The sequence below is a fragment of the Bombus bifarius genome, unplaced genomic scaffold (genome assembly GCF_011952205.1).
Source record: "Bombus bifarius isolate JDL3187 unplaced genomic scaffold, Bbif_JDL3187 scf7180000009200, whole genome shotgun sequence".
In the NCBI taxonomy this organism is placed as follows: Eukaryota; Metazoa; Arthropoda; class Insecta; order Hymenoptera; family Apidae; genus Bombus; species Bombus bifarius.
The window spans coordinates 4,268,747-4,294,681 of record NW_022884965.1 but is presented as its reverse complement, the minus strand read 5'-3'; the positions used below and the strand labels follow the sequence as shown (position 1 = coordinate 4,294,681).

Sequence of the window (25,935 nt, the reverse complement as noted above, 5' to 3'; positions counted from 1 at the left end):
TCAAAAGAGGAGCATCGTTAAATTCTATTTTATTTCTTTTTCCTTCTTGTTTTTTAAACGCCCTGAACGTGCAATATTTTTCACGGGGATTTATGAAGTCTAAAGTAAGTAAAAAGGAATGTTTGTTTAGTTTCAAGAAAATTAGTGTTTTTAGACGTTCACGCGAATAAACGTGAAAAAAAAGAAAAAGAACGGTGAATGGAAGTCTCTAACGTGTGTTCTGTATTATTATCAATGTTCATGTACTTACATAGATACGTTTAGGAAGACTGACAGTATAAATTCGTTGTAAATTGCCATCGAGATGAATCGACTCTCGTTGAACTCTGACGGTGTTCTTCTCACCACGATGCACAGCCTGATTCCCCATATAAGAAATATAACCTCAACTGGAACAAAGTAAAGCATTTCTTCTTTTACTGTCGGCGACATGAACCTGACTAAGTTGCGTTTACGTGTTTATTTAAGTGGTCAATTATATTTTCACATATTGTTTATACAAAACATCAAATTAAAAGTATAAAAAGTTGCAGGTAAAATCAAAAACACGAAAGATTACTAAAAATAAATGACACGACTTGAAGGTGAAATTAAAAATTCATAATGCATTTTAATATTTTTTTACAGTGTGCTTTTTTACAGTTTACCGATAGTGTAACTTTCGAATGAATTTTAACACCAACAAATTGCTGTATTTCATTATACACTGTACTTCATAAAAGCAGAAAAAGTGGCGCAATTAATTGGCGACAGTTCCAGGTAAACAATTACTAATAATAACAACAACAAAAAAGAAAATGCGTTACTAAAGTCAAAAAGGAAGATCTCCGCGCTCGGTCGCGCAGCGATGTTCCTCGCAGAGGGGAGACCTTCCTGTTCGGTTGGCTAAGTGTTAAGAAACTCACGACGACGACGACAGTGTTACTCGAATTTGAAATTACCCAGAAGCCTGAAACTCACACTGCGGTCGGAATAATATAAGAAGACACAATAGAGAAGGGAAAAGAAGGAAGAAAATTGCCGTGATTTTCTTCCCGTGGAAGAAATTGTCCTATTACAGTGGTTCTTATTAAATTGTACTCTCGAGGATTCTCGTGGCATAGCCATAATATCGTGTCGTCTGTCGGATGAAGGAATTGGCGTATAACCGCTGCATTCTACGGCCAATTTGCCAACGTGGAATTTCCTGCTAGTTTGATGCAGAATTTTAGCAGGAACAGCACATCAAAGATAGACCGCCTTATCTTTGATGTGCTTATCAGCAACATCTGCCTAGCAATATGATTTAATCGCCGTTTAGCTTACGTATCGTATCTACAGACCTTCGTTCCTTAAATTCTTTGGTAATTGTTATCGAATTACTTTGGAAATTTCTGCGGAGCTTGAAATTTCCCAATTTCTTGTTTAACGTTTAAAATGGCTCGCCAGAAATATGATAACAGAACAATTCTACGAGTTGCTTTTCAACTGTATATTGGCTTGGCAACTAAATGATAGCGGATTTTGTCATTAGGTGTTAACCCAATATTTTCGTTTCTCTAATCCATTATTTTATTTGTTATATTTTCCGAATTACAGTCGCATGATATATATAAAAGTATCGTTGAATAAACTTCATTAAACGAAACTATCCAATTCAAAGGGATCTTCCATTCAGTCGCGACTGTTCCAACTCGTCCATAACTGCGATTCCATTTATGATCATACAGTATATCCCCTCGTTTGGATTTCCCAGGTCCATTAAATTCCAACAAAACGATACACATTGCCTTGTCGCATAAAAATTGCAATTCGAACGAACCGCCTTGACGTTTGTACAAATCAATTTGAAATCGTATTTACCGTTTCATAAAACGGTCCGTTTACGGTGATCTCATTGCAATTTTTCATTTGACCTCCTCATCATATTTTAATTCGAGGTCGTACGTATCTTATATTCCTTTATGCATAATTTTGCAATAAAAGAGATAAACTAGTCTCTCCTCTAGCGACCTTTCTTTCGATAAATTTCCCCTGAAATAAGTTCCTCGTTCAGTGCCTTTTTCTTAGATAATTTTCCCTTCAAATAAGACTGAACGATATTACCCTTTAGTTAATTTATCGAACGACTCTTGGTAATTATTTGATAAAGGTAACGTCTACTTTTGTTAAATATTTTACTTTTTTAAATATTTTGTTAAATATTTTTGTTAAATATTAAGTTGGAATTTTTCCATTTTTACAATTTTCCTACATTTTTTCATTGTACTGTTTATTTGGATTCGTAAAGTACGGTCCGAAGGGAAAGAGATCGACGGTCGATGCAAGCAGCGAACGTGTCGGTTTTGCTTGCGACTGAGTCACACATGCACACACATATGGGCAGGATTCGGTGTGGACAGTAGCGGTAACTTTTTGCGAAATTCGAAAATCATCGAAATTGACGAGGGATTGGTCTTTCGACAAGTTCACCAAAGTTTTGAAGAAGAAGATTTTTAGTACAGCGACGAAACCCTGTAACAGAGTATTCTAAATTTAGTGAATCCTAGGCTTGTACATATATCTAGTAACTTTCCCACTGAAAAATTCCCTAGAGCGTTGCAGCGTCTGCTAAGCGTCATTAACAGTCCAGGCACGTTTAACCCAAAAAAACAAAAGAATAAAGAGGGTTACGAATGAAGAGGAGACGGAGTACAACAGAGGTAGAAACCGTTTTAGAAAAGGTTGTTTTTCCTCGTCAAGAAAGCTCTCGCCCTAATGCGCTCGTGGAATATGCACTGGTCTGGAACGACGAAAAAGCTCAACAGTTCCTAGCCTGACTAAACACGGAAACAGACAGCGTTATTTCTAGGAAACATATACATGTATAGAACTTTTCATGCGTTGCAATTAAGGACATCAAATTAAGCCGAGTTTTCAAATCATTACCGCGCATCAAAGGGGAAATTTGTGAAAAATTCATCAGAATTTTAAACACCTGAGTCATTTCGCTTCTCTCGCAAGAGTGGAAAGTTTAGTTTCAACGAATTTTTGTCGCGGAGAAAACGTTAAAATATACGTTTGTATACAAGAGGGAATGAGAAAGGAAAATTACCTATCATTTTCGCGCTATTCAGTAAGTTCTGGTTGTATATTATGTTACGTTTCTTTAATTTTCTCTCGTTACCCGAGCTTTGTAAAATTCTCCGGTACATTATTTTTGATGTATAAATAAATTTCGGTTATTTTCAGACAATTCTTAACGTTTAACATTTTAAGGTTAGAAATGAAAAATCATATACGTTCTTAACGCAAGTACCTATTATTCATTTTCAAGAAACTCTTAAACATTTTGAGGTTAAGAATGATAAATCTTCGATCGTTACATTTCTTCAACATTTCCTAGATTTTCAAACTTTGCACGAATTTATTATTTTCCCATTTTCTACCGTCCAAATAGACGCTATTCGTAATTAATTAATTTTTTTAATCTGTCGAGTTTAACTAACCTCAATTTTCTGAAACTAGTTAAGGAGGTTAGGGCACACATTTGATTCTGCCCATTTTGGTTTTACCTCTATTTTACGCAATTAAATTGTCCCAATTAAAATAACGATTAAATGAAGGATAATAATTAGAAAAATAGTTGAAATTGAAAAAATTAATCCAATCCATAAAGATCATACGATTAAATAAAAAAAGTAAAACAACCAAAAGGTGCTTTTTAATTTTGAGAAAATAAATATGCTGAGTGGAGAGTTAAATTAAATTTTGTTTAGTAGAAAATGTTGACTGTGTTAGCGGAATAAAATTGATCAACGTTCTCAGATGACAACACCTGGTGACGCTTAATCATTCGGTTAATTGATGGGACGTTCATGGAATTTCGGGTGGGATTTTATGAAGTGAATGATTGATTTCTGTCAGCCAGTGGGTTTTAATGTCGATAGAAATTCTCACGGGAATTACCGGAATACCGTGGCCTGCATTGGACATCTACAATTGAAAATACAATAAGACAATTTATCAAAGTAGAAACTCACCTTTCTTTTATCTCAATTGAACAAAACGCGTGATATACGATCGTAATACCAAAAATTGATTCCTTTTTATTATGTGCGTTCATAACAACGTCAGCTATCAATTTTTAATATGGAATGACGTAATTTATTAACAAAATAATAGCCTGATAATCAATGATATATGAAAGAGCATTAAAAATAATTCAATCCTCGATATCGGAATAAATTGTTGTCAAAATTTTCGAAGGTTATAAAGTAGCCGTCGTATTTAATACGATAACTATAAAATACTTAAAATAATATCGTTTGTCAATCAATTTAAATTAAGTAATACAATTATAATAGTCGAAAAATTGTTTTCATTGTTAGGAAAATAAATGTGAAACAAATGAAAAAATTCAAACGATAAAAAATGGTATAGATATTCACATCAGTCGTAATAAAAGTTAAAAGTATAGTAATTATAAAATGATCGTGATTAATATTATCTGTTAATTCATTTCTTTTATTTGCTATTTATTCGTACGATTTAGTTTTCGTCATTTAAATCGTCAAATTTTTCAAAATATCAACATTTTCATTCGATATTACAATATAGTGACAAAATTGGTTACACTATTAGAAAGGTAAGTGATAAAGCCAAAAGAAAAGGAACTAGCAGCTCTCCACGCGACATCTAGTCACCTAGAGGAGGTTTTAAGTTCCTAATGACCGCTGTTTTATATCACCAGCCATTATCTCCGATACTTCGACTCTATTCTGCCTTTTCAAATGGCTAAATTCGTCTTTGCGTGAATGTTATCCGATCGGTAGAACCGCTTTCATGCGACGATCTTCTTGATTTACATTTCGAAATTCAGATCTCGCGATACGGTGCGCATCGAAACGAATTCCAGAGATACCGGAACACTGCAGAGACTCATTGAGATCAACGGAGCTGTACTCGGTCGATAATATTCGTCTTTTCAATGTAAACGTTTCATTAAAAGAGACACAAAAGTGGCGGCGAAGGAGAGTAGATTTCAACTCGAAAGAGAAGGAAATTTGTATACAGAAAAGATGAAATTTTTGAGATTTTGTCTACAGTGATTAACAATTTGTTAATAGTTAGTATCGTTGAGATTTCGAGTATTTCAAATCTGGATATTAGAGGTTTTCAACATATACAAATGGCACGTGTTGGCAAGTTAGAGTTCTAGAAATTTTGGTTATCGGAAAATTGGAATTTTCGGAAATTTGTGAACGAGAAAATTTTAATTCCCTAACAGAAATTGTAATTCTTGGTGAATATGAGATTCCTGCTTCTGAGAATAGGATTTTTTGTATTCATTTTAAATATAAATTCTCCGACTTATTATTTACATATTAAAATTATAAATAAATGGATGAAAAAATATTTGATACGAAGATTCGTAATATTTTGAAAAACAATATGTTTTTAAATTTTTACCACAAAGCCTTCCAATTTTCTGCCATCGATTTTTCATGGAAATGTTAAAAACGTTTAAAAATTTGCTTTTGCACAAATGTTACACTGTTCTTTATTTTTACTTTTTTTGATGCTTAAGCTTATATTACTAAAATTATATCAATCTCATTATAAAAAATTCCACCCTTACGATTTAGATTTTTACCGAAAATTATGAAGAGCTATAGATTTGATTAAAAAGCATGGAATTTGTTGAATTGTTTGCTTTAACCGTGTAAAATCAGGAGCGGAGTGAAAAAACTGTAACCATAGCCATTACTCTTCATTTCACGATAATATCGAACATCGTTTCTTATACTTTTCCACACCTGTTTCACATTTTATTTGCGAAGGGGTATGTTTGAATTTGCCACGAAATTTATTTGAGCGCTGATCCATCCTGAAACTTTGCCTACAGCAAATAAACGTTGATTTATTTTTTCTCCTTTTTATCATTTCATTTTCCAGTAAAGAATTTATCTCGTATTTATTCATGAAATATTATCTAAGAATATATGTATATATCGAAACTTCGAAAATTTATATTTCTCAATCGACGAACCTTTCACAATCCCCATTTCCTTAGTAATTAAAATCTCCAACATACAAATTCTCCAATAATCAAAATTTCCAATATCTAAATCCTCCGATAATTTCCACCGTACCAGTTCTTAATTCTACACGAACTTCTACAATACAAATTCCCCAATAAATAAAATGTCTAAAATTCGAACCTCTGCACATTCTCACTACCTGGTGATAATTTCAGGAAGCAAACACGCTTTATAGTGAGATACATAAATTCCCTAGAAAGCTATTAACATAGCAGTTACATTATTTTATTTGAACGATTGTAGTGCTGGAAATATTTTCCGCTGGACTTTAGTTGGACTAGATGGCGATACCGACAGTTTTTATTTGTTAAAACGTTGGCACAATTGCCAGATAGCATCCTAACCTTTGTTCAATGAATTTAACGGGCGATTTCTTCGAAGAAAATTTCCATATCTACGAGACTGCAAGAAAAGTACGGTGACGAATGGTTATCGACGAACCAATGAGTTAGACGTCCGCCGAATGGGCTGATATCTCTTGCGGAAGCTTAATAACTGTCCTTACCAAGGCAATATCTCCTATGAAAACTCCCTATGGTCGTGTTTAAACCAATTAAAATCGCTTTATAAATCAATCGAGAGATGGAACCCGCAAAGTTTTACGTTGCAGGATACCATAGGATGACGTTAAGTGGCTTAAAATTTATGTCTCGCAGTAAAAGTTTTGTAGAAAATTGGTATCTGCACCGACCACGCAATTTGTCTTAGATATAATACATTTTTTTCAGTAATTTTCAATTATATCCTTTATTAAAATTTTCCAATCTTCAATTCTTTCATCATTGCCAGCAAACTCGTTACAAATTTGCCAATTGGTCAAAATCATAAAATTACTATTGGTAATTAGAATTATAAAATTGTTTAAAATTATTTGAAAATTGTCTCAGATAATTCTCAGTAGTAGTTTAAGATACCTGATGCTTTCAAATATTCTCAAATATCCTGAAATACTACAACGACCATTCAGATGCTATCAAATATTTTTAGCTGCTACCTTTCAGTTTGGATTTCCAAGAAATTGTTATTTCTGAATCGTGCTGGACAATTTAAACTAATTTCAGATACTGTCAAGTACTTTCAATTATATTCTGACTTACTATCAAAGCACAAACATACATTCTTCAATGTACTATCTTTTATATTATTTAAAATACCATCTTTTAATATACTTCCATACTAACAATGTCATATCGGTATTACCTAACCTATCGCTGCAATCTGTACACCAAAAATAACCTTAACAGAAGTCCATAATTTCATAATATCAAATTTCAAAATGGCCGCAAAGTGCATGTGCACATAATCGCACTTCATCAACAGTCCTCTTCAAACTTTCCTACTCGATAGAGGCCATTGATTCAAATCGTTCTATCAAAACACAGTGCAACTGATAGTGTTCTACGTAGTGCCTATTACACAGTGAGACGAGAGATGATAGAGGAGAAGCCATGCATTAGGCGATTGGTCGAGAGTTAAAGCACTCACGTATGATGAAACTGTGATCCCACCAGTCAGTCCGGCAGAGATAAGCCTTCAGGTCGTCCGCTGTTCGTGCCACTATAACTACAGGCGGTGCAACCAGCGTGCGGATGCTCAGGAACACGCTGAATGTCATCACGATGACGCCCAGTCGCTTCAGCAGACTTCCATCCGTTATCTTCACCGCTTTCGCCGATTTCACCCGGAATATCACCGATATTCTGCAAACAAAATCCGCCAACATCTGGTTATCGTCTATTGTTAACCCAGGATTTTGGGAATAAGCCAATGTTCAATAGGGATTAAGGGAACGCTGTTTATTGCCAGATTCGGACAGTTTTCTCAATGAGCAAACGTGAAATCTTCAATAGCCAGGTTTCAGCCGATAGACAATGACAAGGTTTGTGTACTAGTCTCTGCTATTATGGCTCTTATAGTTACTATATGGTATATGTTTTTATATTCACTCTATAATTCTTAGATTCTAGGGATTTCTTGATTTTTAGATATCAAGGTATTTTGAAGATTTGCAACGATGCATTATTTTGGGATTTTTATGGTCTTTTATGAAGATTGGTAGCTCTCTCGTTGCATGGCACCCTCCTGATATTTTGGGTTAACGCTGGGGCTACCTACCATGGTGGTCAAAATTATAGAAACATGGAAGACTTACAATGGTGTATTTTATTTTTATTCTTTTGATTATTACTTATCGAGTGGACCAAGAATTCTTATTGATTAGTCGTCACCTATTTCATTTTTAGATTAGTAGCTAAATTGCTGGGAGAATTCTTGCCATCTCTGTCCTAGTTTATAAAATGCTCAAACTCCTCAAATCACTATGCAAATGGACCAAGAATTACTGTGGACCACAATGATTCTCTATCCTATGTCCAGGTGCCGCCTAGATGACTCTCAGGCTATTAAATAACTTCCTAAACGCTTTCACGAAAAGGACACTTGTACTAAATGTTCAAGATCTTCTAATTTTTTCCGAAGCTGAACAGAAAGTCTCTTAAATGCTCCTTAAACTCTGGCCCTTAAAATAGTGGAGCAAGTAGAACATCGCTATCGGCAGGATGCAAGGATGCTCGAGATTTAGTAGCGTGGCCGTTTTCCTGACCAATAGAGCGTGTTCAAAGGATGCGACCTCAAGGATGAAATCTGTTCCGAGGAGTGCACTTGTGGCGATAAAGGCAGCGACACAAGAAAGACTGGAAAAAAGCTGTTTTCGCTGGTGGAACGAAGGAGAATCCACCTAAGTGGGCTTGACCTTTGATAATCGTCTCAGAGGTTCATTCGACGATACATCTATTAGCAAGAGTATCGTACTACAGAATTTACGCCATGAAACAGGCTGATGATTTAATACAATTTAAAGTCCCAGATTCGTTTTCGCAGATTTTAATCAATCTCAAGATTCTCCCAACTGAAGGGGACCTTTGAAACCCCGAGGAAAGTCTCTTTTCTAACTCGCCAATTTCCATTCTTAGGTCAGACCACCTCCAACAGGAGAAGCTTTCTTGTCTATTGCAGTTAACTAAGCGTTGGAATCCTTCTCCACTTGGATACCGCTTATAGTCGGAAGCATCAAACGGTGTTACCATAATTACTATGATTACCAGTATAACCACAGCAAATTCCAAGCAATGTTAACCATAACAGTACTAAGTGTAACACTGTTCAGTGAGAATGTTCAAGACCAGCCAGTTTAGCATCATCCTTTGAGATGGGCTACACTGAAAACTGTGTCAGTTGTTCTGGATTTGGAGTGGCTGTCAGTTTATGACTTGGACAACACATCCTTCACATCATTTTTCGGCAAGGTCCGAATTGCCTACCTGTCCAGGCTGTAGACCTTACGATGCTGACCTCATTAAGAGGCTAAACAACAGTTTAAGTGCCCGATCAGTCAAGGCGAAGGTGAACAGCTGGCAATACCAAAGGATATGCGCCCACCAGAAGATAATAAACCATGGAAAACCCGGGGCTGGAAAGTTAGTATGTAACGACGATACGAAGATTCTGGCGAGAGTAGCAGCAACATCCTACCACAGTCTTCATCAGATCGTCAAACTCTTTGTGTATACTAAAAGTGCAAATAAATTACCAAACCATGCCAATACTGGATATACCAGGTTCAAGGTTATATCAACCGATCAGTTGAACCTGACCGATCTCCATTTAGTTGAGAATTCGCAACGTCAGTAGCTGACCACAAAAGTGCTAAATGTATCGATGTTGCGTGGGACAATCCGAGTCCCAAAAGCCTTAAAACTCTCGCTCATCGATCCCTCCGACAAGCAGTCGACGACGTTCTCAGACTGCTTCAAACACCAGTCTCAACCTTGATCAAACTGTCGAGTTTTCCCGCGAGAGCGCTACCTATTCAACAAGATGTAGATTAAGTACATCCACTGGCTCGGTCTAAGATTCAACAGTCCGAGTTTCCATTCGCAGTGAAACGCGATCTTGGTCGAGGAAACGGAACGTAGAACGTAGAAACGTAGACGATTACAATGCACTACGTTCTGCTATACGATCGTTTCGTTTGCCTAAGGAATCCGTTTAATTACTTGTACACCTTGGTTGACCCAGTTGTCGTGACCACTGGAAGCGATCCTCGAGGCGAATAAGAACCTCTGACAGCAAGCTACCCAGTCTGAGGGAAAAGTTTCGCCATTGCTCTAGGGAATCGGCCAGGTCTTGAGCAAAATCAATGTGTCCTTGGTGCTAAACACAGGTAACAGGTGAATCGGTGAATCTTGAAGCGGCTAAGTGGAAAATTGCAGCTGCTAAATCCTGGTCGACGATGGAAACTTCTCCTATTCTACATTTGAACATTATCAATTTACTTTACAGTATTGTTAACATTATTCTAAACTCATTTCATCGTATTAATTCATTATTGTTAATATTAATTATTAAGATGACGAAGACTTGTTTAATCCTTGTTTGATCGTGGATATGGTCAAATTGGGTTTAGAAATGCGGAAGGAAGATTTTATTTTGTACCAAGGATTCTAAACCCGTGTTACAAGGTTTGGTAAAAAAATTGCTTTTGAATAAAAATTTGGAGAACATTGAAATACTCTCCAAATACAAAGGCTTCTCAAGCTGTTTTTTTTTATAAAGGAATTTCCTGCGTTTATCGACTACGTTTTGAAAAAAATTCAAATAGATTGAAATATTCGACATTTACAGCAATGGCTCTTATCCTATTCCTTGTAACGTTGCTAATTTCTATTAATTAATTAATACTAATCGAGAGACGATAGAGTACGCTCATATATTGTAAATGAATCTTGGAAATTCAGAATTCAGTAACAAAATATTTCTGCCAAAGGTAAGCAACTGTGCACATATTGGGTTGGCAACTAAGTGACTGCGGGTTTTGTCAATGCCACCTATTAACAAAATCCGCAGTCACTTAGTTGCCAATACAGTACTTCTGCACATTAGCGTTTGGATGGTCGGTTTATTTAGTGTAATTACCGCAAGTTTTCGAGTATCAAAGGAAGATATGCCTAAGGGTGTATCAACGATGATTAATGGAGCTTTGATTATCAGACGGACGAAAATAATTTTCCTGGCGTCATTCAGGCGAACTTTCCTCACTTTCAACTTTCGTCAAAGAACCCAGGGGCTCAGGATTAATCCAGTCTGAAGGCAGAGGGCCACGAATTATTCAGTTTTATTTCTGTGTCGTCGGTTAAGTTAATATTCCGCGCGAGTTTGCCACTTTTCGTCACCGATACAAACAAAGTACAACGGCTCGTCCCGTGGCAAGTAAATTACGAGTTTGGAAAATATTGAAAATTCAAACGGGAGAGACAGGCGAGAACTTTTGGATCGCAGGCGCAGAGTTTTTATCGGAATTGGATTATTTTTAATCAGCAGGCAGCTTTACCGGGTTTGATCTGAGTGGTGATAAGTTTGGGGAAATTTAGACCGCGTATCTCGAAAGTTTCGTTTAAAATTATAAGCTGACGCGCGTCATGAAATTCTTTAAAAGCGAGCAAAAGCTTGAAGAGCTTCGAATTTAGGGTTTTAAATCCTGGGAAATTCTTATGACGATAATTAGTTCGATAATGAATAATTTTTCCCATATATTTAGCTTTTATTACTATTTTAATTCCAGAGTGTTAGAATATTTATTATATTAGTTTGCATATTAAATTTTAATTTTATAATATTAAACATAACATACCTAAGTTTTGAAATATTAGAACACACAGATTCTTCAAAATTGTGGATATCAGATTATTGGCTTTTCGATCAGTGAAGATACAGAGTATTTGCACAAAATTAACTTTTATTTGCAAAAAAAAGGATTACTATTTTTGTGATTGTAACATTTGGTTTACGGTCACTCAGATGCGCATAAAACAATGAAACATATCCTTTCCTCTTTGGAATGTCACAATTTGGAAATTAGATAATAGAAATTATAAAACCGAATTTCCTATTGCCAAACCTTTTCCCCTTTGAAACGCCGCAATATGAAAAATTGGGAAACCGAAATCTTATTATTTTCACGTTTCTCCCCTTTGAAATCTAACAATATAGAAAAATACATCTCTCGGTTTCAGGTAGCGATCGAGTTCTCAAATGACATGATACCACGTGGGCGGGAGTTAATTAATAGATGATATCATGAAACTTCTCAAATTTCGTGGAACAATCGGTTAAGCAAGACAAAAGGAAACAGAGACGTGATCAGAGAGGCAATTTTGAGTTTCCAGCCGGAATTTCTAATTATGTGTGTCGATTTCTCGTGTAAGTCAAGCCTGTGCATTAGCTGGCTGAGTCGACTTCCGTTAATTATAACTTGCAGCTTCTGACAAAGTTGCACGTCGCGTCGATTAAGCGGCAACTTCGGCTAAATAACATTAGAATGCCGGAAACAAGGACTGGGTGTAATGGCGAGCGTACTAGTAGACGAAGAAAGAGAAAGTTTAACAGTGGACCCAGTGTAGCAAGTTTAACAGCAAGTTTCAGGGCCTTGGTTAATTGTGTTAGCTTCGACAACGAAGAAAAGTACATCGTCCACAGGATATTACAGCAACTTGCCGGTTCAAGGGTCAGTTTTGCTTCAAATGGCAGTTTAGATTACATTAATACGGCGTTAGTGAATATTAATAGTTCCTACATGATTTGAAAAAATATCATGTGACTTTAGTGAATTTTCTATGACTCAAACTATTTAAATAAATTTTCCCACGAATCAAATTAAATTTCAATTAGGCCTCAATAGATTTTCTTGCAACATTTCCATGTCATCGATAAATTTTCCTCTGACTCAAGTAACATTTCCACGACTTTAATAAATTTTTTCGCGACTCAAACAGAATTCCTATAACTCCAATAAATTTTCCTCTGACTCAAATAACATTTCCACGACTGGAATACATTTTACTATGACTCAAGTAACATTTCCATGAGTTCAATAAATTTTTCCGTAACTTAAATAAGACTCTCCTTCAATCACGATTATTTTCGCTAACTTTCCAAGCTTCTTTCAAGTTTCTATGCTTTCCATCTCACTAACTTCTGTCATTATCGAAAGAAAGAAATCGGAACGTGCCGTCCGCGGAAATCGTCATCCATCCCTCAACCCTTTAAAATAGATCAATGTTTCACGATGAAAGAGTGGTTTATCACTCGACTGGCGAAGAATACAGTAAAAGGACAGAATCGTGCTCACTTGGCCGAGCTTTGTTCATCGAAAACGAGGTGCAGTCCGAATGGCTTACGAATTCCAGGGGCGAGCCACGAGAGCGTACTTTTATTTCTCTTCTTCGCAAGCGAAATGGGCTGGGGCATGAAAGTAGAGGCAATCTTTGTCCCGGAATCTCCGTGCCCGACGGAAATCCTGCAGCTGCTCTTGAAACCAGCGATCTCGTGAGAAAAATCTTCGCAAAAAAGAAGAAGAAAACGAAAGGAACGATACATTACTCGTTGGTCGACGAAGCCACCGCTAGAAACTACTGACCTTCTTTTTTTTCACGTTTCAACCCTTCGGAGCAACTGAGTCAGAGGGTTGATCGGTGGAAATCTATCGAACGCGAGAAGTCGGGGACGAAAGGAAGAGAATGGAGACAGGGCGGTGCACTTCTAACCGTGGGAAACGATTCTTCCGATTCTTTCCAACTAGGGGATGAAGTGCGAAAAGTGCCACTGTTTCATCGACTAGATTCTCTCGAGATCGAGAAAAATTGGCTGAACACTGTAAATTGGAGAATTGCGACAGACGAAATTTTTCTGACGTGTGATGGAAGAGATTGGAAAAGGAAAATCTGGTTGAGGAAAAGGATGTTTCCTTTTAGTTATGGGAAAACTGAATGACCTATGCGAAGTTTGGTGGGATTGGAAGGAGGTGGTGTAACTTTTGGAAGAAGATATTGACAGCTTAACATGTGTCTCAAGTATCGGTGAGTCATGGAAAATGATTGTGAGTCATAAAAACTCATTTTGATCCATAGAAAATTACTCAGGTTTATGGGAAATCGTTTAAAGTTAAAGAAAATTTCTTAGCACAGAGAAGGATTTTTCTATTTAAGTATAAGAGCTATTAGTATTCAAAGGAAAGTTATTCTAAATCAGTACAAATCACTCTGAACCATGGAAAATAATTTGGTGTTCAGGAAAATTCATTGTGAATAAGAAAACTATTTCGATGTAATGTAATGTAATAGTAAGAGTGTGAAATCTGTATAAATTGCTTTGACGGGTCATGGGAAATTATTTCGAGTCGCGGAGAAACATGATTGACTCATGGAAAATCGTTTGAAGTAGAGGAAAATTATTCTGACTTACGGAATGTCATTTTCACTAAGTTAAAATAATCGTTTTATTCAGATTAGGTTTAAATCGATTTAACTTTTGGCTCATATGAAGTTTAAAATCAAAATTCGTGGATTTCCATTTCCAATGAGATTCACCTCAAATATAAAGCAAACATTACAATGCTACTAAAACTTTTCCTAACTATTCTATTAATAATAAAACTATTCCTCAGAAAATTATACAATTATATAATATGAAATATAGTATTCGAAACTCGTCAGAACTGTTGGTTGTTTAGGAATTCTGTAAGGAAATTAAAACGTACAACCGCGTAATTTTCCGCACGCGTGTCAGTGTGCAAATTGGAACTGTAATTTGAGTGAAGTGGATTCCCATTTGCAGAGCAAACATCGTTCGTCGGATCTTAGTATGGCACATGGAATTAAACATTTCCAACAACGCTATTTGTACTCACCGCCAAGTCTTTAACATGAGAGCTCCATAGGTGAGAGAGAACCCAATCTCCCTCAGCCACACACGCACTGTACAGGTTATGACGTTCGGACGTGGATACATTACTATCGTCTGAAACAAAGAAGTTGATTTCCATTTACCATAATTCAACGTCTGCGGAGAAAAGTTAGATTTACTGAGAAATTTGAGTTTCTTCTTTTTTTATGAATTCTTATAAATTGAATTTTTCTTGGCATCACAAGGGACTTAGAACCGAAAATATTCCATTTAACAAAGGCAGATAGTATTGACAAAATCGTACTTCTTAGATTTTTCCTTTACAGCGCGCCATTATGATTTCACAATATTTATCACGAAAAATATAAAAGTAACCGTGAAAAGAATAAAAATGACAAAAATTGAAAATAGTTTGGATGTAACAACAGTTAAAATTACGATAATTTATAGCAACCTCTCATAAATGTATAAAAATCCAGTTATTAAACGCGGGAAAGAAAATTCCTACGACACAAGCACCGTTAAACAGACGATATAAAATCCCTACGATGCAATTAGTCTTATAATCTAATGTTTCGAGAAATTAAACGAACGAGAAGTTCTCTCGATTCTTCACATTCTTTCCTCTCGACAGGAAAATTTCTTTCTTGTTTTACGGGTGCATCGCATGAGGATAATTGCTGATATCGAAAGAATGTTTTTCATGGAAGAACGCGAGCTCGCGTGCCGCGTCACGCTCTACGATTAGGTTAATTTTCGTTTGAGCGGCGCTAGTATCGCCTTTGCTCCGCCATTTTCGTGTCGACAGATCGTCGGTTTCACGGTCAAACAAGAGGCAAGTGTGCTCGATTGCCGGATAAAGACTTCCGAATGAACTTATCAATTGCATTTTATACAAGAACAGCCCACGTTGAATGGCTGTTTAAGCGGCTCTCAAATTACACGGTCCACCACAGCAATTCGTATTAAAGGCATCGATTAACTTTGTTATTATTCTTTATAACCGCCGTGAGCTTTAGTGTTTGTCGACTATTTTAGCTCTTCATCTTCTATTTTGAGGTTAGGTTGCAATTTGCTTCGGGATAGAGCTTAATTTGGTCTGATTCACTGATTTTGGCTAGGTTTAGGTTAGGTTCGCTTAGGTCTCTCTTGAGATAGAGTTCAATTTAGCTTGATTCACTGACTTTGTGATGGGTTTATGTTAGGTTCATTTCCTATCTTGATTAGGTTCATCTTAATTTTAGGTTAGGTTCATTTCCTATTTTGAGGTTAGATTTCAATTTGCTTCAGGATACAGGTTAATTTGATTTGACTCACTGATTTTGGTTAGACGTAGTTTAGGCTCGCTTCAGATCTGTTTTGGGACAGAGTTTAGTCGAATCTATGTTATATTTGAACAAGATTAGGTTCAGATTAAATTCTGATTCGTAAGTTAAGTTTAAATTAGATTAGATAAATGTTTTAATCGAAAGTTTCTTTGGATATACTGAATGTGCTTTTAGGGGGAAATAGCACTATAGCTTTTTTCTTCTGAATAATATTTTAGGACGAAGTGACATTATCGTGGTTCTCCTCTGATCATTTTTTAGAAAAAAAATGTCATCATACCGGTTTTCTCTCTTATTTTATATTGAAAACTGCATGTTACATGAGAATAGTTTCATACGTGTCTTATATAGTTCCTTTTTGTTTCAGTATGTAGCACACATAAAGTGTTTACATTAATTTTTCTGTATTTTTTTAAGAAGAAGAAATAGAATTATTATTTTTATAACCCACGTTTAAAATAAAATTTCGTGAAAATGTAGGTAGTGTATGCTACTTACCGTGCAGTATATGAAAAATGCACCTAGTACAATAACGCGTAGAAGAACAGGGCTTGCAGCTCTTACCACCTGCAACAAGAGAAAATCACCAGAAAATAAAATACCAGCTTCAAGCATTTTTACGACTATATCATTAAAATAATAATTTATTATATTTTTTATATTCATTATAATTGTCTGTTTTATTGTCCATCATCAAAGCTGTTGATTCTCTTTAGAATGAGAGCGTAGCAATATATAAAATACACGAAATAAGCGATATATTTTATTATTTACGTAATTAATTGTATTTATAGAGAGTATTCAACGATATAAAAGCTGACTTTTGTCGATTTATAATTATTTGTAAATAATTTGCTTAATCAATAATTATTGACAGTAAAAACATTGTTTTGTTACTGGTTCAAGAAGGTTAATCTACCGAAAAATGGCCAATTTCATATCGTTAATTAATTCGTTTGTCAAATACACAGCCAATTAAAAAACAAACAAGGAATTCCCGAATGAAGAATAGAATATTGGTAACAGTAAAAATTCCAATGATATCGCTTTTTTCCATCGATTGCAGACTATTGAACATTATCGGAAATTGGAAGATTTTCCGTTTCGCTTTGCTGTGCACGGTTTTAACTTTCAATACCCACATCATAGGTCATAGGTCAGTAGAATGATTCACGTTATATTTTGTATTAAAAGACGTAAAATTATTTCAGAAGATAAAATTGTCATCTTAAAATTTTAGGGAAAAATTATATTAAAACTAATTTACGAAATTCCACCACACCGATCCGAGACAAATTGAAATTATCCCAAGGCCGAAAATATCTGACATGAAAATCAAAGCATACGTAATGATTTATAAAGGAAAATACGAATCAAGCTACGTTGGAGTTAATTCAACGCGTTTCGTTCGCCTAAACTTCGAACGTTCATCATTCACAACATAAATTAAGCATCTATTGGGTTGGCAACTAAGTGATTGCGGCTTTTGCCATTACCACGTAATGACAAAGTCCGCAATCACTTAGTTGCCAAGCCCAACCTAACCTCAAACTGTCACTTGACGAGGTAGAAAGGCATCAAACTGATAATTATAATATTAGGTTGGCAACTAAGTGATTGCGGACTTTGTCATTACGTGGTAATGGCAAAATCCGCGATCACTTAGTTGCCAAGCCCAACCTAACCTCAAACTGTCGCTTGACGAGGTAGAAAGGCATCAAACTGATAATTATAATATTAGGTTGGCAACTAAGTGATTGCGGACTTTGTCATTAGGTGGTAATGGCAAGATCCGCGATCACTTAGTTGCCAACCGCATAAAATTATTTAAACGCAAAACTACAATCGACACGATGATACTTAACGTAGGAATTAAAATAATTCCATGCAAACCCATCGATATACAGGAACATACGAGTAGAAAATATTTCTCAATGTTCAACAAATGGCGCAGAAAAAATATTTCGGCAATCTGAAGAAATTGGACGACAGCCACTTGAGAACCACTGACGAAGAAACGATTTACTCTGGCAACTAGAGACAAAGCTCGATGAAGAAGGGGTGGGCCGACGGATTTTTAATTGTCCAAGAGTTTCTATCAACTACTCGCTGCCTTCCACCCTCTTTCACCCCTTTCGTCCGTGACACAGTTTACGCAAGAAACAGACACATTATCGAAACTGCGGGGGTTGAGTCCATTAAAATAGGAAATCGGAAGTTGGCGAATTGCATTGGACGAGAAATAACTGCAGTCAGTGCTGAACTTGCCAGACACAATGGGAACCGGTGCCTTTCACAGAATGCTTTTAGTTTCTTAATCCGACAAGATTTCGTGGCTCCAACCCCTTTACCTCTTTGAGTTGCGTCGATAAGCGACTCTTCCTTCTTAGCTTAATATCGTCCCATTTACTTTAACTCTGTCCGACAGTTTTTTTAATTCTTTCTGCCATTTTATTCTTTTCTCGATTTTCCCACGATGAGTTTTGCTCAAGTCAAGCGTAGGTGGAGGGGAGGGGAGGGGGCAAGAAGCGCTGTACGACATCTTCAGATACAGCAAATTATGTGAATATTGGGGTGGTTTCTGTGGAAGATGTTTACGTGTACATTGTGCATTTTTACGTAGATTTGTATCTTCGTAGACTATTATATGGTTGGCAACTAAGTGAGTTAGTTGCAATAGAAATGGAAATAAATAAGCAGATATTTGTTTCACCTGTTAAATATTGTAATTTTTGTTAATTATTAATTATTAAATATTGTAACTTCTAATTATGTATATATTGGACGTTATAAATATTTAATGATAATAGAATAATTGGAGAATATCGGAAATTATAAATGTTAGATTAATATTTAAATAGCAAATTCATCTTTTTGTGGATGCGATTAAAGAGATTTTGCTCAGAGATTGTTCGTTCGTTCTATTAATTAGAAATTAATTAATGAAATAAAAATAAATTTTTCTTATATTATAGTCTTCACATATAGCAACCTAACATTATTCCTCAACGATTCAGCGCAATATTCGTCACTTTAGGTTTCCACGATCTCTGGTCAAGTGACACAGAAATCGAAGAATCGACGAAAATAATTGAAATTAAATAAAAGAAGATAGAGACTTATCACCTTTTTATATTCTACATCTTTACACATATCAATTTGTTACATTAATAATATAGAAATATTAATTGCTAGATTACAAGAATAAATTGTAGAAATTATGGGAATAATTTATAAAAAATTCTCTTAACGATCCGCTGCAATATTATAATCGATCGACGATAGCTGCTATTATATATCTGGTTATGGTTACGAGAAACTCGACGAATGGTCCTATAATTCGCGTCGATTGCACGAACATGTACAATATGCACAGTCGTGTTTAAATATTTGCCATCGAGCAAAACATTTGCAGCTGGACGTGCATTCGTTTGAACAGCATCCCTGCAACGTTTCGCTTGGAATTCGCACGGAATAATATTGGCCAGCCTGGCTACGCATCGGCCTCCATCGAGTCAGACTTCTTCCTCCGTTTCTATTAGGTTGGCAACTAAATGATTGCGGGTTTTTTCAATATCACCTAATGACAAAACCCGCAATCACTTAGTTGCCAACATATGAAAATAGCCTGGTGGTTTCGAAATATCGTAGCTTGTTCGATAACCTTGATAACGTGCTTTGCCACGGATGAAATCAACTGACAGAGATAAGGGAAAAAAATTAGTTGCGCCTTCACGTCGACATGTGAAGTCCGGTAGGTTTCAGTAGCATAGGTCTGTCAGTAGTCAGACGTTGCGAGTAGAGCAGCCGTGAAATATCCCAGGCGTATCAGTCACTTGTCCAATATTTCCCTTACAACTAAGTTCAAACAATTACTGCGAAGCTCAACCCATAAGCCATTGCTCTTCCATCTTTATTCGCACAATATTACAAATGCTTTGTACGATATTAAAAATTACTTACATAACAGAATTAAGTTAAACGCTCAGTTAGGAAATTTCTTCTAATTTTTGCTGAATGATTTTGCTTCAATGGTGTGCGTGTATTTTAACAAATGTGAATTGGCGAGATCGACGAATTGATAAATATGGAAAATTGTAAACGACGGAATAATTGTCGATTGAAACAGTGAATTGAATAATGCGAGTGCAAATGAATCTTCCTAATGTTTAATTCTGAACGTACAGCATCCTCTCTTCGTTTTTTTCTTTTTTCTGATATATCTGATTAAATGTGCTAATTATTTCAATTATTTTATACATACGATAAATGCAAAGGTACAGCACTAAATTGCTGTAGCCAACGAACCTAGAGAATAATACTGGGTTAAATAATTCCTTGGAAGCATCTTATCCACAAAATGTCTCGTTTAAATGCATTAGTTTCCCTTTAGTGTGGCGTCTTTTATGGTATTCTTCTCTTGACACGTTGCACGATGCTTTCTCCCCCTTCTTTCACTCGGGGCAAGCACTTTCTTTCCCTTTGAACATTTCCTTCGAGTGGCTTTTCCGACGGCTCCTTTTTCTCATTTCACCATCCACGGTGACTTTTCACAAAAATATTTCGCCACGTCTTGCGATCTTAAATTTCATTAAAGTAACTCCTTTTACCCTCTACGTCGCCACTATCTCGCTGATTAAATGCGTTTCCGCCCTGTTCGCGTCCCGCTCGAAACCCATTTTCTCATTATATGTCGTTTAAATGCGCTTCTGCCGTTTCCACTCTTTATTTAACCTATTTCCCCTAACGATCGTATCTTATGGGGTAGCAGCACCCCTTTTGCCTCCACGCCAGTGTCCAACAAGACACACTTATAAACATATTATAAACATACGCGTCATGTATTTTACGTATTACAAATATACGAATATTCTAAATTTTATACAAGTAGGCAGGTCCGTACAATTTTCTATGAACATTTTCTATATTGTATGTAAAGTATTCCATGAACGATTGTTCTTCGAGAGCCGTGAAAGTGAGTAGTATTATTTTATTCGTGATTTTAAAAAAAATTTTTTTTTATGTAAATTTATAACTTGAGAAATGCAACGTTAGTTTTGCAGTAACGCATGTGACGACTGCGGTAAAAGCAGAGAAAAGTATAAACCATCGGGACGTTTTTACAATCAGTGCGGAATCGTCCCGCGGGAGCCCACATAAAAAATGTAATTTAATCCAGCGTTGAACACGCTGCTCGTGCTTAAAATGGGAAAATATCGCGACAATGTGCACTCGAATCTCCCAGGTTTATGATTATGGCTGCGAGACAGACTGTTTGCAGACGAATGGCGAACGTGTTCTTCGACGGCAGATGGTGACTATAAAGACACAGTGGTCGAAATTTTGTCACTGATACGTTTTGATCGACGATATCAGATGCTTATGATGATTTCATTAGTAGAATTTCATTTCTGGATTCGAAATTTCGTTCGCCAATCCAACATCGACGATTACGAGGCCGTGACGATCGAAAATTGGTGACTATAAAGTCGCAGTTAATGAAACGCTGATAGCTACAAAGTTATAGAAATTGAAGATTGGAGACTATAAGATTGCAAGGATCAGCGACTGTAGACGCGCGGATATTGATGATCCTAAAGCTATCGTGGTGAAAAATTGGCGCAGCGATTAATAGTCAACGACTATAAGAAACGTGGAAATTGAAAACTGGAAGCTGTGAATCTATTTAACTGTATAACTGTAACTGTGAAATCCCACCAATTAAAAACTGGCGACTACAAAGCTACAGAGATGCAGGATTAATAACTGTAAAGATGTAGCAATTAAAAATTGCTGACTGTAGGTGCGCGAAAATTGAAAATTGGTGACTACGAAGCTGCGACAATTGGAAATTGATGACTATGAAGTCGCAGCAAAAATCTGGCGATTACAAAACCAGAGAAATAGAACATTGCTGACTATAAAGTCGCTACGATTGAAGATTGCTGACTATTATAGAGACGCGGAAATCGAATATTGGTAAATGGAAGATGGTCGCAGCTTTTACGCGTTTTGTGTTCCGACGTCCTGCCGAGTTATTTTTATTTCACGCGTACAATCGCTCGTCGATGTTCCTTCCATCGGACAAACACGCTCGCTAAGAAACAAGCACCGCAATTTTTCATTTTTATAGCGAATTTGTCATTCGAAGAAAGCGTGTACGTGGTCCACTGGCAAAAGTAACGAAAGTACATTCGTGCAAGTTTCTTTGGGTTTCATTTCAAAGAATCATGGTTGTAATCTGAGTAGAGGTCTCTTGGGAGATGATACACGCGATGGAAAGGCTTTTACTGATCCCTGGAACGATGACAGAAACCTTCGTTCGTCGAAGCTGGAAGAAAGTTGGCTGGGAAGGGTCGCGACCCTTAAAAGGGTCGTCCTGGATATTTCTGATCGCGATTATTTTTATTGAATATTTTATTGCCAGCCTTTCAGCGTTTATTTATTTCTATGTAGCCAGAGAAACGTTTCTCCTTCGTTCTTTTATCCGAACGTTTGGACACCTTGTGCAATTTGATTAACTTTATGTTTCGAAAATATTTTATAAATATCATATATTCTGTATATTTATAATATATTATGTTGGATAAAGTCATAAGTTAATTTTGTCTTTCTACTGTGGTATTTAGAAGAAAATTTGAATTTGCGAAAATCTTCGAAGAAAATTTAAATTGAAATCTGAAAAGAATGCGATGAAAATATAAATTTAGCATTTAGGAAATATTCCAAGACATTGTCTGTTCTATTTAAACAATTCATCGATACATTAGTGTGTAACAATCAAATCTCAACAATTTTCGTATGTTGAAATTGACAATTTTTAGAAATCGAGCAGCGTAAATTCGCGTTTTCCGAAATTCATGGACCATTAGGAAATGAAGCAAGAGGAAAGATCAGGGAATGCTGTCGACAATGATGTTTTCAGAGATATCACTGGAAACAATCCATGGCAAATAGCAGGAGAAATAACATCTCGAATAGAAATAAGCCATTCCATAGTTGTTCCTCTTGGCTCATATAGGAGACGTAAAGAGAATGAACTAATATCATGCCATTTATTATTTCCATTTCATTACGTTGTACAAATAAATAGAACCCTGGATAATTATCGCATTATGGAACAGGCTGTTCGTCAGCTGAGTTATAATTGTACCCGCATATAATGGAAAAATATTGCTTTTTGAAAAGCGAAAAAATTAATAAATTTGAAAATATTAATGACACCGTTCTTTCGATGTAGATAATCAACCTACGCTTTGTTCTTTATTGATAATAATATTAAAGATAGTATAGTATCAATTGTAAGGTACAACATTGTTATCACAATATTTTAGGTTGGCAACTAAGCGATTGCGGATTTTGCCATTACCGCCTAATGACAAAACCCGTAATCACTTAGTTGCCAACCCAATATTGCAATTATCAGTTTGATGCCTTTCTGCCTCGTCAAGTGACAGTTTGAGGTTAGGTTAGGCTTGGCAACTATGTGATTGCGGATTGTGCCATTACCACTTTATGACAAAGCCCGCAATCACTTAGTTGCCAACCTAATATTATAATTATCAGTTTGATGCCTTTCTGCCTCGTCAAGTGACAGTTTGAGGTTAGGTTAGGCTTGGCAACTATGTGATTGCGGATTGTGTCATTACCACTTTATGACAAAGCCCGCAATCACTTAGTTGCCAACCCAATATTGCAATTATCAGTTTGATGCCTTTCTGCCTCGTCAAGTGACAGTTTGAGGTTAGGTTAGGCTTGGCAACTATGTGATTGCGGATTGTGCCATTACCACTTTATGACAAAGCCCGCAATCACTTAGTTGCCAACCTAATATTATAATTATCAGTTTGATGCCTTTCTGCCTAGTCAAGTGACAGTTTGAGGTTAGGTTGGGCTTGGCAACTATGTGATTGCGAATTGTGCCATTACCACTTTATGACAAAACCCGCAATCACTTAGTTGCCAACCCAATATTGCAATTATCAGTTTGATGGCTTTCTGCCTCGTCAAGTGACAGTTCCAAACTGTTTTGCTATATTTTGCGGAATCAAAGTTGGCATTTAAAGTTACGAACAAATTTCCAGCTCTGAAATTTTGTTACTGGTGGAAGCGCCCCTTACGTAAGTCTCCTCCTCCTATACGTAAGTCTCCTGCCCCGATACGTAAGTCTCTACCTCGCTAACGTCAAGTCTTCGTCGTCGTGTCACACACTTCGCCAATAATTTTCAATATGAAGAAATATTAATGAATTGAAATTTAATTCGAAGAAATATTAATGAATTGAAATTTAATTCGAAGAAATAAAATCGAATGATTTTATAAATCGCGAATACCCGTCGTTTATTTTGAAAATATTCTTCGAACAGTTCGATCAACTTATCGATAAACGTTGGATGTCTCTCATTGGCGACGAGGTAAAAAAGGAAAAGGAATCTCGTTCGCTAAGGAGCATGGAGTAGCTGCGTTTATTGGGAGGATATAGCAGCATCGTGGAGGTTCTCCTTTGTAACGAACCTCCGGGGAAATAAGAGCGGAGGGCTGTTAATACAGACTGAACTGCGCTGCTTGCTTTCTGAGAGCTGGATTTTCTATTTCATTAGCGATAACGCGTATCGTTTCCGTCCTACAGCCATTTTAATTTTTATTCCTCGCTGTTTACTGTCCTGTGGTGCACGAGGGTGTTGCTGCAATCAACTTCGCTTCGTCGTTTCTCAATTTTTCTTCTCGTCCGCCTGTTCCATCAATTCGTAGCTCCGGCAGATTTAATACGCGAAATGTCAGAGAAAAATATTTGTAATGTGCAATTCCAGACGCGAAAAAAAAAATGTTCTTGTACGTACAAATGTATCGTTCGATTTTATTAAAAGATTTTATAAATGTGTGGAATGTTATAAATATGATAACGCGTAAACGAAACGTGATGATAATTATGTGATATATAGCAATAATATGTAATGATATACGAATATATTGCTTGTATTATAAATATAATTTACAATGATTAGGTCATCGCAGAAGTTCATTTTTTATTGTGGTATATAGAGAAAAATTGGAAATATATTGTGCAAATGCTGTGGAAATACATTTCAATTCATTCAAATTTCATTCTACAATTTCCAGCTTTTTTCCATACACAAAGACACAGAACGTGCAAGAAACACTGCGTAAATATTTGCTTGGGAAATTTTATTGACACCCTGTATATTCTCCAGATAGTCCCCCAAGATACTACTACTTGTTTCATTCGCTGTAAAACATTTTTTTAACTGGCAAAAGATTTCACAATACTGGTACGAACAATTTCACTGAAACATATTTTTGAAAAAGCACGAAAGCTTCAGGTTGACGACACGATGTCTTTCCCAGAAATTCGCAAAGAAATTGTAGAACGATTGTAGTCCTTTAAACATTTTTATAGTATTTACAGATACGTTTCAAATTTTCTTCTAAGTACCACAGTGGAAAGACAAAATTAACTTATGACTTTATCAATTATAATATACATAAAAATTAGATATAAAATGTTCAATTAATGAAATATTTTCATAGGTGGAAAATTCATCAAGTTTAGAAGGTTCGTAAAACCGATAAAACGAAACAAAAAATTTAGAAAAGAATTCGGGAAATTCATGAAATTCACAAAGCTGGTGAAACAAAAATTCGTTCATAAAAACAAGTGTTTTGTTAAATCATCGTGAACACGCCAACCATTGTACATTTATAATACAAAGTGAATTAAAAAATTCGCTTATAATTGAGATGGAGTTACTGCTCTATTGTTGCCAAGCATTCTTCATTCTGTCAAC

General features: G+C 36.0%; 1 protein-coding gene across 1 annotated transcript in view; it reads right to left on the bottom strand.

Moving 5' to 3' along the window:
* The window catches only part of LOC117214423 (probable G-protein coupled receptor 158), a 162,709-nt gene that overhangs the window by 18,434 nt on the left and 118,340 nt on the right, over nucleotides 1–25,935 (bottom strand). The window contains exons 6-9 of the mRNA XM_033460533.1: nucleotides 16,628–16,696; nucleotides 14,806–14,915; nucleotides 7,548–7,762; nucleotides 251–389 (exon numbers count right to left, since the gene is read on the bottom strand). Of these exons, the coding sequence (XP_033316424.1) occupies nucleotides 251–389; nucleotides 7,548–7,762; nucleotides 14,806–14,915; nucleotides 16,628–16,696 (533 nt within the window). The remainder of the gene's footprint in view (nucleotides 1–250; nucleotides 390–7,547; nucleotides 7,763–14,805; nucleotides 14,916–16,627; nucleotides 16,697–25,935) is intronic.